The sequence below is a fragment of the Myxine glutinosa genome, chromosome 4, assembly GCF_964187855.1.
Source record: "Myxine glutinosa chromosome 4, kmMyxGlut1.1, whole genome shotgun sequence".
NCBI lineage: Eukaryota > Metazoa > Chordata > Myxini > Myxiniformes > Myxinidae > Myxine > Myxine glutinosa.
The window spans coordinates 166,557,193-166,570,996 of NC_136264.1; the positions used below are offsets into that span (position 1 = coordinate 166,557,193).

The 13,804-nt window shown below is 44.1% G+C and overlaps 1 protein-coding gene across 1 annotated transcript in view; it reads right to left on the reverse strand.

Moving 5' to 3' along the window:
* LOC137413126 (uncharacterized) overlaps window positions 1-12,860 on the reverse strand; it is a 74,792-nt gene extending 61,932 nt beyond the window's left edge. Inside the window, exon 1 of the mRNA XM_078776726.1 lies at window positions 12,640-12,860. Coding sequence (XP_078632852.1) covers window positions 12,640-12,703 — 64 coding nt within the window. The 5' untranslated portion in view covers window positions 12,704-12,860. The remainder of the gene's footprint in view (window positions 1-12,639) is intronic.
* Window positions 12,861-13,804: the final 944 nt, after the last annotated feature.

The window sequence follows — 13,804 nt, forward strand, 5'->3', positions numbered from 1 at the left end:
GATGTATCTACCTACGTCTCAATAAGTGATCACGATTCATGGACCAAGCTGTGAAATTTTCTTGTTCCTAAAGTTTTGTTCCGAAGGCTTTTTTCAAGCTCGCCATGGAGCCCCGGACAGATTCCATCTGTAGTCCATTTGTAGTAACTAGGGCATTGCCCGTACTATATCTATATCTAAAATTATATCCCCCCCCTCTATTTACATGAAATGGTTTGGTCCAAAGCGAACGGCTTGCGAGTACGGTGACAATCCCCCCCCTCTATTTACATGCAATGGTTTGGTCCAAAGCGAACGGCTTCCGGAGTTTGGTAAAGAAATCGCCATCGCGTGCACAAACGCGCAGGAAAGCGAATGAATCGCAAATTCGTTTTTATTAGTTTTAAAACATAGTTTAACGCCAACATAGTTTGCAAACGTGAAATAAATGAATACGCTCTCAAATGTGCCATCCGAGGCAGAGTGTGCCCGCCACGTTCGGCACACGCGATAGTTCGCTGCTCTCTGATTGGTTGAATCGTTTTTTGGACATAGCTCGGTAAGTAATTGTCCGATTAATATGAAACCTTGAAAAGGCACATCCTCGGGTCCCCAGCAATATACCTGGCAAGTTTAAAGTATATCGGACCCGTGGTTGTCGAGAAACAGCGGTCACAGACAAACGTACAGACAGAGATTACTGGAATTATAGATAGACTAGGGCATGCCCGTACTATATATATGCCCGTACTATATATCTATCTAAAATTATATCCCCCCCCCTCTATTTACATGAAATGGTTTGGTCCATTCGCAACGCCAAAGCGAACGGCGAACGGCTTGCGAGTACAGTGACAATCCCCCCCCTCTATTTACATGAATGGTTTGGTCCATTCGCAACGACCACAGAACCCCCCCCCCCTCTATTTACATGCAATGGTTTGGTCCAAAGCGAACGGCTTCCGGAGTTTGGTAAAGAAATCGCCATCGCGTGCACAAACGCGCAGGAAAGCGAATGAATCGCAAATTCGTTTTTATTAGTTTTAAAACGTAGTTTAACGCCAACATAGTTTGCAAACGTGAAATAAATGAATACGCTCTCAAATGTGCCATCCGAGGCAGAGTGTGTCCTCCACGTTCGGCACACGCGATCGTTCGCTGCTCTCTGATTGGTTGAATCGTTTTTTGGACATAGCTCGGTAAGTAATTGTCCGATTAATATGAAACCTTGAAAAGGCACATCCTCGGGTCCCCAGCAATATACCTGGCAAGTTAAAAGTATATCGGACCCGTGGTTGTCGAGAAACAGCGGTCACAGACAAACGTACAGACAGAGATTACTGGAATTATAGATAGACTAGGGCATGCCCGTACTATATATAAGCTAGGACGTGCCCGTACGTGGGTGCCCGTTCCTTGCCAAAAAAAAAAAAAAAAAAAAAATTTGTGTAGGGGTGTGTGTGTGTAAACATCCTAGGGCGTGCCCGTACGTGGGTGCAAAAAAACATGCGTGCAAACAACAACAACAAAAAAAAACTTTGAAACCACGTGGCAGTAACGACCACAGAACCCCCCCCCCCCTCTATTTACATGAATGGTTTGGTCCATTCGCAACGACCACAGAACCCCCCCCCCCCCCCTCTATTTACATGCAATGGTTTGGTCCAAAGCGAACGGTTTGGTCCATTCGATGTGATTCGATGATTCGATGTGAATGGTTTGGTCCATTCGCAACGACCACAGAACCCCCCCCCCCCTCTATTTACATGAATGGTTTGGTCCATTCGCAAAGCCCTCTGCAAGCTCTCTGATTGGTTGAATCGTTTTTTGGACATAGCTCGGTAAGTAATTGTCCGATTAATATGAAACCTTGAAAAGGCACATCCTCGGGTCCCCAGCAATATACCTGGCAAGTTAAAAGTATATCGGACCCGTGGTTGTCGAGAAACAGCGGTCACAGACAAACGTACAAACGTACAAACGTACAGACAGAGATTACTGGAATTATAGATAGATACTCCCAGGGATTGTTTAAAATCTCTGTAAGATTTTTATCCTTTCCATTGCTTCAAATATCACTGAAAAAATGTCAGCACTCTTCAGTTTCCAAGATCTTTTCACTTCATTTTTGAGATATTGATACTGGATTTGGTGATTTTCTTGATTTCTGCATTGTTTAGGTCTTTTATATCAAATCAAATTATTATTTTATCAAACAATAATAATATCTTTTATATCATTTATATCAAAATCTCTAGGTATTGACACCTCAATTAGTAATGCCATCTTTTATTTTTGTACCTAAATACTTTTTCCAGTCACAATGCTTTGTTTTCTAAGTTCATACTCCATGGGGTCATCAAGTAGTATGTGAGTGTTACCTGTTGTCAATGTGTGCTTTTGGCTCATGTTTCCACGAGTTTTCCAAAAATGGGATATTGAATTTTTTGCAGATGTGCCAATGGATTACTCTCCTTACTTTATTGTGCCTTTGGGTGTATGTACAGCTGCTCTGACATGAGTTGTTTTTTTACATCCTGACAGGAGGTGGCTCATGCTTTCTGTTTCTACCTTGCATAATCTACACCTGCCCGATTGACTCAGTCCTGCCATCTTCTTAAGGCCATTCGTGTCGTGTCCTTTGTCTCGGACATTTATATGATTGGTTCTCCATCCCAGTTGAGCTGACCTATATTTAGCCACTCACAGCCTTCTTTTGCCACAACTCACACTCACAGCCACAACTCACAGCCTCCACTCACAGACTCACAGTCTCCATATGTCCAACTCTTTTTTATAACTCCCTGCTCTTTTATTGTTCTCCCAGTTGTCGGTGTACATCTGTTGATATTTCACTTTGTATTTGCCTTTTCTCTTTTTTGCAATTGTTGGAGCTGTATTCGTTGCTGTTTCGGCTTCACGTATTACATCTTCTATTCGCACTTGTCTTTGGAATTTTTTTTAGTTGGTGGGTTAGGGATACCTTTTATGGCTTGATGTCTTTGTGTTTGTGTACAAATTGTGTTTGGTAGTGTGTTGAACTTTTCACATATTCAGCCAATCCTGCTGTTGTCACTCTGTGCACTTGGTTGAGCTCCATCAGGCCGCTACCTCTTCTAATCTCAGTAGGTACATTATCGGGATGCACATATTTTTATAAAACATTTTGTGGATGGTGAGGAGTTTCCTTGTTTTAATATCCAGTTTATTGATTTCTGCTTGTGGTCAGTTTATTATTCCACAACTTTATTGGAATACTGGTATTCCAAGTTGGTTTATGGCTTTTATTTTGTTCCTTGGAGAAAGGTATGTTTTCAGGATCAGCCTCATTTTATGCTGGTCTTTTTGGCAATTATTCGCACATTTCTTTGTGACATATTTTGTGGTCCTCTTCTACTCCGAGGTATAAATATAATGCTTCATTTTCTAGTTCCTTTCCTGTATTGTTGTATCTCAGTCGATTTTTATGTTGTCCATTTTTGTTGGTTTACCTTGTACGAATATGCATTTGGCACACTTATCTAGGCCAAATTACATTTGAATGTCATCGGAGTACCGCTTCACTAATTATCCCTACACTTAAAAAAAACGGATGGATATTGTAAATGGGGGGATATTGTAAACGGGGGGATATTGTAAATGATGGGATATTGTAATGGGCTCCATCTTTCTGCCTGTCTGTCTGTCCGTCTGTCCGTTCGTCTGTGCGTCAAGCTATCACCTCCTAAAAGCTCGTGCAAAAAATCACCAGACTTGATAGCTATGATCACCACATGGCAAGAAGATGCGAGAGTAGTAATATTTTAAACCCGGGTTCAAAAGGTCAAATGCCAAAAATGCAATTATGGGCACATTTTTTATCATTTTTTGGTTAAACTATATACATGAAATAAACATTGGGGGACTCATGAAATATGTAACGATTTTTTGGGATTTGACACCCGGTTCATGCTCCAGGGCTGGGGACTTAGGATCACAGTGGTCAAAACAGAAGATTATTCTTGTCAAAATTTCATATTGGGTCATTAATTCCTAGTTGGATTTTTTGCCATCCATAGCGACCTCTTCTACATCCCTTCTGTTCTGCATCTAAACCTCCTTGTTGTGATAGGTGGTGGTACATCATCATTTCTGTGGGAATTCCTGCCAGAAGTTTGTATGGTGTTGGTAGGCAAGTTATTGGTCAGTATTTATGAGGTAGTTGAGTTTCTTCGGATTTTGGGATGAGGAAGGTCTTACCTTCTGCGAGCCACTAATCCATTACCTTTTCCTCTTGGATAATGTTGTTGAATGCTCCAGCATAGTGATTGTGGAGAGCATCTCGTTGCCAGAAGTTTGGAATTCCATCTGAACCTGGGCTTTTAAAGTTTGGTGTTTTTGCAAGTTTTTCCTCTTCCTCTTCTTCTTCTTCTTCTTCTTCAGCAAATGTAACTATGGGCATTTGCTTTAGGTGTTGCTTTTTCTTTTCCAAGTTTTGGATCCAATCCGCTTCCTTTTTGTGTTATTTTGGGTCTTCATATATTCCTTTCAAGAAATTTTCTAGTCCATCCTTCTCGGGGGCATTTTGCTTTTGTTTCCCTTGTTCACCGTATAATATTTTCAGGTTATTTTCAAACATGATTTTGTTTTCCCACATTGTTGACTTTGTCGTAGTTTTTATCTTCCTTGCTATCATTACCTTCGCCACCAAACGTGGATGGAGGTTAATTTTTCACCCATGTCTGTCTGTTTGTTTGTTTCTTTGTGAACAAGATATCTCAAAAAGTTGTGGACGGATTTGGACGAAACTTGGTGGACCGGTTGGGTGTCTGACAAGGAAGACTTTATTAAATTTTGGTGAAGATTCGAATCAGGATCGATATCATATAATTTTAAAGTGATGCTTCACCGTTGGGAGATAGGGCCAAAAACGACATATAGCAGGATATCTCAAAAAGTTATGGACGGATTTGGACGAAACTTAGTGGAGAGGTTGGGTGTGTGAAAAGACCGAATCGATTCGATTTTGGTGAAGATCTGAATATGGATTCGGATACGAGTATTGTTTTAATTTTTAAGTGATTCTTCACCATTGAGAGATCGGGTGATAAGTTATATGTAACATGATATTTTAAAAAGTTATGGACGAGTTATGATTAAACTTGGGGGATGAGTTGGTTGAGTGACAAAAAAGCTGATTCGATTTTGGTTCAGGTCCGAATCCAGATCCGGCCTATTAGTGGGAAACAAAACGTACCTGGCGGAGGGATGCTCTCTACTGAGTGCAGTTCTAGTTACTATTTTGAGTTTGTTTACAGCAACCATTACCTCTACGTACATCTTTGTCTTCAATTTTAGACTTGTTTGTTTATATTGATTCTCTCCATTAGCTTTGAGCTTTGGTTTCCGATAATGAATTGTTGGCTTTGTCCCGTTTCCTTTCTTAGTTGCTCTCTCTGTGTCTCTAGTCTCCATTTCCATGGTGGTGCTTGGTCTCTGTGTGCAACGGATGATTTGTTCTTCTTACGGCATTGATACTTCTTCTTGAATGAGAAGTGCCAATGCAAAGCTCACGGTATTGATTTCCTTCAAGGGGAATGATTTTGGTATCATTCTTCTGAGTGGTCTATTGGTTCTCCTAAATAGTATTTTGTCCATTTAGTGTTTTCAATCTCATCCATTCTATTTCTCTGAATAAATATTCTCCCAATATGCATTGTTCATCTCATCATCTTCCTCATCTTCCTCGTCCTCTTCTTTGCTCAATTGTTCTCCCTTGTCTTCCTGCTGCTCACCAGGATAAAAAAAAGAGCAATCAGAGATTGCAAACCCTCGCCAGGATGTATTTTCAGTGTTTTTTTAAGGCTTTTGCATTAAAACAAATATGGCGGCCGAACCACGTGACCGATGACGTCATGATCATTTTTTTTTCACCACCAGTTTATGCCAACATGGCGCTCAAGAAATTTCATCTTGATCGGATGAAGTTTTGTACTTGTCGAATTATGACGTCATAATGGAGGCACCTATGACATCATCATTAACAAATTTTATTCCCCATGGAGAGTTCTTTACAATGAGCCATGTCTCCATTTTTTAAATATTCAGCGCTTTCGGAGATATAGAGGTGCAAAGTTTTTCGGTTTTTCCAAGATGGCGACCGAACCATGAGACCGATGACGTCATCATTTTTTTTTTCTCCACCAGTTTATGCCGACATGGCGCTCAAGAAATTTCATCTTCATTGGATGAGGTTTTGTACTTGTCGAATTATGATGTCATAATCGAGGCACCTATGACATCATCATTAACATATTTTATTCCCCATGGAGAGCTCTTTAAATGAGCCATGTCCCAATTTTTTCTATTCAGTGCTTTCCGAGATATGAAGGTGCAGATTTTTTCGATTTTTCCAAGATGGCGGCCGAAGCACGTGACCTGTGACGTCATAATTATCATTTAAAAAAACTATACAGGTGGAGTTGCACCTATAGTGAAAATTTCCTGTCAATCGGACCAACGGTTGCATAGAAAATCATATTTATTCTGTGCGGATAAACAGACAAACTGTTTGTTTCGGCCGCCATATTGTTGAATATTGTCATATTGACAAACAAACGGACTCAAATGCAATACCCTCTCCTCTGGCGAGGGTAATCATCCCTGTCTCAATGCTGCTGCGTGTGTGTGTGTGTGTGTGTGTGTGTGTGTGTGTGTGTGTGTGTGTGTGTGTGTTACAGTTGAATATTGTCATTACTATACCCATATAATATAGCACACATCAGTACACCACTACAACAAAAAGGTTACTTAACCCAAGAAGCGAATGTACAGCATGCACTCCCTATTCCAAGTAGTGATGCTTCCATCCTTCAAGAGAAAATATTTGTGTGCATCATGGTATAGATTATAAAGGCATACATAAGCCCAAAGTCCAAGTTTCAAAGAATAATTCATGCAAATAATGTTTTTTAAAGACATAACACAGAGGAATTTTGTAAATGACATAATGTTGAAGCAAACAAAGCCCCAGGAAGATGCATTTTGAACCAGAATTGCACACATCAAGTCCATTTTACAGGACATTGCAGTTAAGTCTGCAATACTGTACTGTGGTCCCAAAACTGAACTTCTCACCAGCAATGAAGATTGCGGTTCATTTTCAACCAACCCTGCTCACCTTTCCAAAAATAACCAGGCAAACAGCTGAAGCATTGTGCACAAACGCTCGGGGATATTCAAGCTATGCGGAGGCTTGTTCTTCTTTCAAAAACGTTAACAAAGACTGGAGAGACTTTTAAAGGAGAGTCATGAAGTTGTGTCATACTCGGGATTATGAGAAGTAAAAAGTATAATACTAGTGGAAAAGAACATTGACAAAACTCAAATATGAAGTTAAATTGACTTTAAACTGTTAAATTCAACACTCGGAGAGAAATGTATTTTTGTATGTTAAAACCTAACACACGAATGACTGTGAAAAAATAAATGAGACTTTGGAAATGGCCGACGTGATATTTCCGAGGTCGCATGCTCACCTTTGAGCTGCCTAGTTTGGGTTGGATTCTTGATCTGACGACAAACTACCGTGGGGGTGTTACGCGGAACGTTGTATCAATGAGTTGCCCTTCCTTCAAACAGGACACAAAGCCGACTGTCACATGTGGTCGTATTATCTTGCAGACATTCGATATTCCTTGGTTTATTTTAAGCCTGGTGTTGGCTTAGCGGTTAGGGTGCTGGCTTAACGGTTAGGGTGTTGGCTTGGCGGTTAGGGTGCTGGCTTAGCGGTTAGGGTGCTGGCTTAGCGGTTAGGGTGCTGGCTTAGCGGTTAGAGTGCTGGCTTAGCGGTTAGGGTGCTGGCTTAGCGGTTAGGGTGCTGGCTTAGCGGTTAGGGTGCTGGCTTAGCGGTTAGGGTGTTGGCTTAGCGGTTAGGGTGCTGGCTTAGCGGTTAGGGTGCTGGCTTAGCGGTTAGGGTGCCATTAGGTTCGGGTGCCGCTTAGGGGTTAGGGTGCCGGCTTAGTCGTTAGTGTGCCGGCTTAGCCGTTAGGGTGCCGGCTTCGGGGTTAGGGTGCTGGCTTAGCGGTTAGGGTGCCAGCTTAGCGGTTAGGGTGATGGGTTAGCGGTTAGGGTGCTGGCTTCGCGGTTAGGGTGCTGGCTTAGCGGTTAGGGTGATGGCTTAGCGGTTAGGGTGATGGCTTAGGGGTTAGGGTGCTGGCTTAGGGGTTAGGGTTAGGGTGCTGGCTTAGCGGTCAGGGTGCCGGCTTAGTGGTTAGAGTGATGGGTTAACGGTTAGGGTGCTGGCTTAGCGGTTAGTGTGCTGGCTTAGCGGTTAGGGTGCTGGCTTAGCGGTTAGGGTGCTGGCTTAGCGGTTAGGGTGATGGCTTAGCGGTTAGGGTGATGGGTTAGCGGTTAGGGTGCTGGCTTAGCGGTTAGGGTGCTGGCTTAGCAGTTAGGGTGATGGCTTAGCGGTTAGGGTGCTGGCTTAGGGGTTAGGGTGATGGGTTAGCGGTTAGGGTGCTGGCTTAGCGGTTAGGGTGCTGGCTTAGCGGTTAGGGTGATGGCTTAGGGGTTAGGGTGCTGGCTTAGGGGTTAGGGTTAGGGTGCTGGCTTAGCGGTCAGGGTGCCGGCTTAGTGGTTAGAGTGATGGGTTAACGGTTAGGGTGCTGGCTTAGCGGTTAGTGTGCTGGCTTAGCGGTTAGGGTGATGGGTTAATGGTTAGGATGCTGGCTTAGCGGTTAGGGTGCCGGCTTAGGGGTTAGGGTGATGGGTTAGCGGTTAGGGTGCTGGCTTAGCGGTTAGGGTGCTGGCTTAGCGGTTAGGGTGCTGGCTTAGGGGTTAGGGTGCTGGCTTAGCGGTTAGGGTGCCGGCTTTGCGGTTAGGGTGATGGGTTAACGGTTAGGGTGCTGGCTTAGGGGTTAGGGTGATGGGTTAGCGGTTAGGGTGCTGGCTTAGCGGTTAGGGTGCTGGCTTAGCGGTTAGGGTGCTGGCTTAGGGGTTAGGGTGCTGGCTTAGCGGTTAGGGTGCCGGCTTTGCGGTTAGGGTGATGGGTTAACGGTTAGGGTGCTGGCTTAGCGGTTAGGGTGCTGGCTTAGCGGTTAGGGTGATGGGTTAACGGTTAGGGTGCTGGCTTAGCGGTTAGGGTGCCGGCTTAGGGGTTAGGGTGATGGGTTAGCGGTTAGGGTGCTGGCTTAGCGGTTAGGGTGCTGGCTTAGCGGTTAGGGTGCTGGCTTAGGGGTTAGGGTGCTGGCTTAGCGGTTAGGGTGCCGGCTTTGCGGTTAGGGTGATGGGTTAACGGTTAGGGTGCTGGCTTAGCGGTTAGGGTGCTGGCTTAGCGGTTAGGGTGATGGGTTAACGGTTAGGGTGCTGGCTTAGCGGTTAGGGTGCTGGCTTAGCGGTTAGGGTGCCGGCTTAGCGGTTAGGGTGATGGGTTAACGGTTAGGGTGCTGGCTTCGCGGTTAGGGTGCCAGCTTAGGGGTTAGGGTGCTGGCTTAGCGGCTGGGGTGACAAACAGGGTTGCCAGCAGGAAGGGCATCTGGCCATAAAACATTGCTTCAAAAAGGGGACCAAGGTGCCCGAAAAAGGCCAACCCCCGCTCTGCGGAGAAAAATAGCCTATTCAGGTGGTTCTTCTTCTTCTTCTTGGTTTCTTTTTAAAATGTGGGCACATTGTGTGTCAGTGCCTGAGCCAAATTATAAATCCCTATCCTAATCAATGGAGGTACCGCATCAGTGGCCATACAGCCACACCCTGAAAAATGATGCGAAGCAACAGCCACATTCAGCATATGTAAGAGAGCATTTGCAAACAACGCTCAAAAAACACTTCCATGACAAAATTCAGGCAAAGCCTTCAGAGAGTATTGAAATAAATAAATGGAGACCTCAAATCTGCAAACGCTCATGTGACAGCCACACCCAATTTGAAGAAGAACTGGTAAGCATTTACTCTTCATGGAAGATAAAGGTGATAACTGTCCTTAAATCATAAATATGCATTTGTACTGTTGATAAAAAAAGGTAAAACAGGACATATAATGCATAGTTTTGTAAATACAGTAATTATTTCCAGAAACACAAAAGCAAAGACACTGCAAATGTGGTCACGCTTCATTGATTGCTACATGTTGTTTTTCCCTAGAATATTTCACCCCTTAGTGCAGCCTATTCTGTCATATATATATATATATATATATATATATATATATATATATATATATATATATATATATATGTGTGTTACAGAATAGGCTATATTCTAGCTGAGATACCCGTTCTATGCCTGGGGAGATCTGAGTATGTTGGGGGTGGGGGAAGGTGGGGGAAGTGAGTGGGATCAGGAGGAATGTGGTGGGAGTGGGTGGGGGGAGGGGAAGTGAAGGGGGGAGATACCTGGTCGCCAGGGTGAACCTGAGTTTGGAATGAGGATGGAAGGAGTGGGGTTGTGGGGGGGGGGGGGGGGGAGGTCTTGGGGGTGTTTGGACCGATGGGGGAAAGGTGAAAGTGTTGGCAAACATCTATCTCTTCCACTACACTGTCTGAACTTCCTTCCGGTGTGGCACTTCCACGTCGACAATTCCACACGCATTGTTCGGTGCATCCATGAATTAAATACAGCGTTATTCAAGGCTGAATGATGTGAAAATATAACATGGGCGCCTGTCATTATAACGGGCTTTTCCGCAAGTCCATGTAGGTTAATGAACGTGGCTGTGAGACTGGTGCCCATTGCACGGTTATCATCGGCAATTCCGCATGCAGGAGCATTCCTGGGAGAGTGGACATTCTTCATCCCAAGTGTGAGTGAGCCCCTTGGGTGAAAGGGTGTACCCGGTACATGGAAGCAAACACACATAGTAGGGGATGGTCGGGTTGGTATGGGGGTTTAGAGGATTGGGGAGGAGGCTTGTAGTGCACAAACCACCCTGGGGGAGTGAACAGTCTTCATGGCAAGTCTGAGCCCCGTGGGTCAAAATGTGTGGCCGGTGAATCAGAACAAACACACACAGTCGGGGAGTGATGGGGTTAATGAGTTGGGGGGTTGAGGCAGGAAGCGGGAAAAAAGTGTAAAAACACTCTTGGGGAGCGGACACCATTTATGGCAAGTATGAGTGAGCACAATGGGTGAAAGGGTGTACCCGGTAGATGGCAGAAAACACATGGTGGGGGGTGGGTTGAGTATCATGCAAAACCACCCTGTGGGAGTGAACAGTCTTCATGGCAAGCTTGAGGCCCGTGGGTCAAAAGGTGTAGGTGTCAAATCAGAACAAACACACACAGTAGGGGGGTGATGGGGGTAATGAGGGTGGTGTTGGGGCAAAGTGCAAAACTATCCTGGGGGAGTGGACATTCTTCATGCCAAGTGTGAGCGAGGCCCATGGGTGAAAGGGAGTACCCGATATATGGAAGGAAACACATGGTGGGGGTGGTGGTCGGTGTGGGGAGGGGTTGGGGATTGGGGGAGGGAGGTTTATAGTGCAAAATCACACTGGGGGAGTGAAGAGTCTTCATGACAATTTTGAGCTCTGTGGGTCAAAAGGTGTGGCCGGAAAATCAGAGCAAACACACACAGGGCTCAAATATGAATATAGATATATAGATATATAGATATATGTATGTGTGTGTGTGTGTGTGTGTGTGTGTGTGTGTGTGTGTGTGTGTGTGTGTGTGTGTGTGTGTGTGTGTGTGTGTGTGTGTGTGTATGTGTGTGTGTGTGCATGCAAGTCGTTTTTGCCTCCCATCCCACACATGGGTGGGCCTCAGGAAATGGAGCAGAGATCTACCGGGTCTCAAAGTATCCCTCCACCTCCATGTGTGCATGTGTGTGTCGTGTGTGTGTGTACATATATTATATTATATATATATATATATATATATATATATATATATATATATATATATATATATACATATATATATATATATATATATATATATATATAATTTTATTTATATATATATATATATATATATATATATATATATATATAATTTTACATATATATATATACAACACATGTCAGGCATGGGAAAAACATTAAAAGTTAATGCGAAGACATGCTGCCAAGTCCACCAGCAGGAAGGAAGGAATTAGTTCGAAGCAAACGTTTTCTCTCGATTTCATGGCGAACACTCATTTCATCTGGGATTTCTGTATCGAGAAAATAATCCAGGAGGTTATAAAAGTAAAATCGTGCCGCCTGGCTGGGGGTATACTGTTCTTTGTCTGAAAGACATGTACGAAGCGCGAAGCTCTCGGTCGGATTCCTTGTGCGTGACACCAAGGCAAGGCACGAACAGGATGTGCAGTCATGCCGAGCCCGACCTCTTTCTCCTTTTTAATGATGATCGCTCTTTCCGCTCGCAACTCGACATTACCAGCTCAATCCGGACGATCTCATCCTGGCATGAACTGACTTGCATCTGCTTCTTTCTCCCCTCAGCAATTAATGTGCCCCAAGCACACACAGCCTCATGTATGGCTCGTTGCGCTGCCATGGAAAAGTTTGCCAAGGGCTATATTGTTTTGTTTTCCAATCATCAACCTGCTAATGAAATCATATTTTAGAATGTTCTCATGGATGAGATGGAAGGTCGAGGCTCATCGAAAGCTCCCCCCCCCCCCACACCCCCCCCCCCCCCAATGCACAATGAGGAGATGCGATGCGATCGATGCACTTACCCGATAATGTCGCAACGACGATGACGACCAGGGTCAGGCAGTAGATGAGCCTCTCGGAGATCATTGTTGTGCCTTCTCGACTTCTGGTGCCTCTTCTGCTAAACTCGAGCGATTGTGTGCCCTGCACTGCTTCTGGCCATACAATGCCCCACCCGACCCCTTCCAGTCAGCCCTCCCCTCCCTCAACCCTCTCCCTTTTTTCTCTCTCTCTCTCTCTTTTCTCTTTATCCCCGATCCCACCTGCCTCCGTTTTGCCTTCCCTCCTGCCCTCCCACATCCCCCATCCTTATCTCACCTCGTCACCGTCGTTCATCCTCCAGCACTCAGCCATGTTCACTTCCTTTGCGATTCGGATGAAAAAAAAAAAAACTTTCCCCAAAACTTCCAAATAACAAACCTGCAGGTGGGTTTCATCCGATTTGCCGTTCATTATCTGAGCCGCAGCCGGATGATATAATCACGGGATTCTCTTCGGACAAGTCGAGGCAAAGTGACGCGATGTGTTGAAACCCGAGCAAATCGCCTGCAACGAGACGTCCCGTGTCTTTGTACTAAATCCAAAATCTAGGAAGGAGAGAGTGCCCTGCCCTCTCCTCTTTATCTTCGATTTCCCCTTATAAATTCGACTAAATGGAAACCCTTTCACATCATCGCTCATAGTCTCTAAAAGGACATTTGCAACGATTCTATAGCAGGGTAACAAAGGCCTATCAATGGGGATGGACCTTTCGACACCCTGTTAAAATCCTGCCTCAGTTTCAGCTGGTGGATCCATGACAGAACAGACGAAATCATTCATAACGAAACTCAAAGAGTTATATAGAATGAAGCTACAATCCGTCATGTATGATGAAATGGGATATGTCAAATGCAGGCTTTTAATAACTCGTATCTTATCATGAAAACGATCCATGTACCGTGAGCATTAAAAGAGAGGCATATATATATATATACAGACTTGGCATTTAATATGGAATATTTTTTTCCGGGGGTGAACTTCCTTTTCAAGATATCTTAGAACCAAAAGTTCATTGAAATTATGTTGAAATTATTCTCGATTTTGTTAATGTGACCTTTAAAAGAAACAAAAACCACATTTGACATTTCGAAACAAATAAATTGATCCTTCAAAGTGATGTAAACTGATATCGAACTCAATTCATGG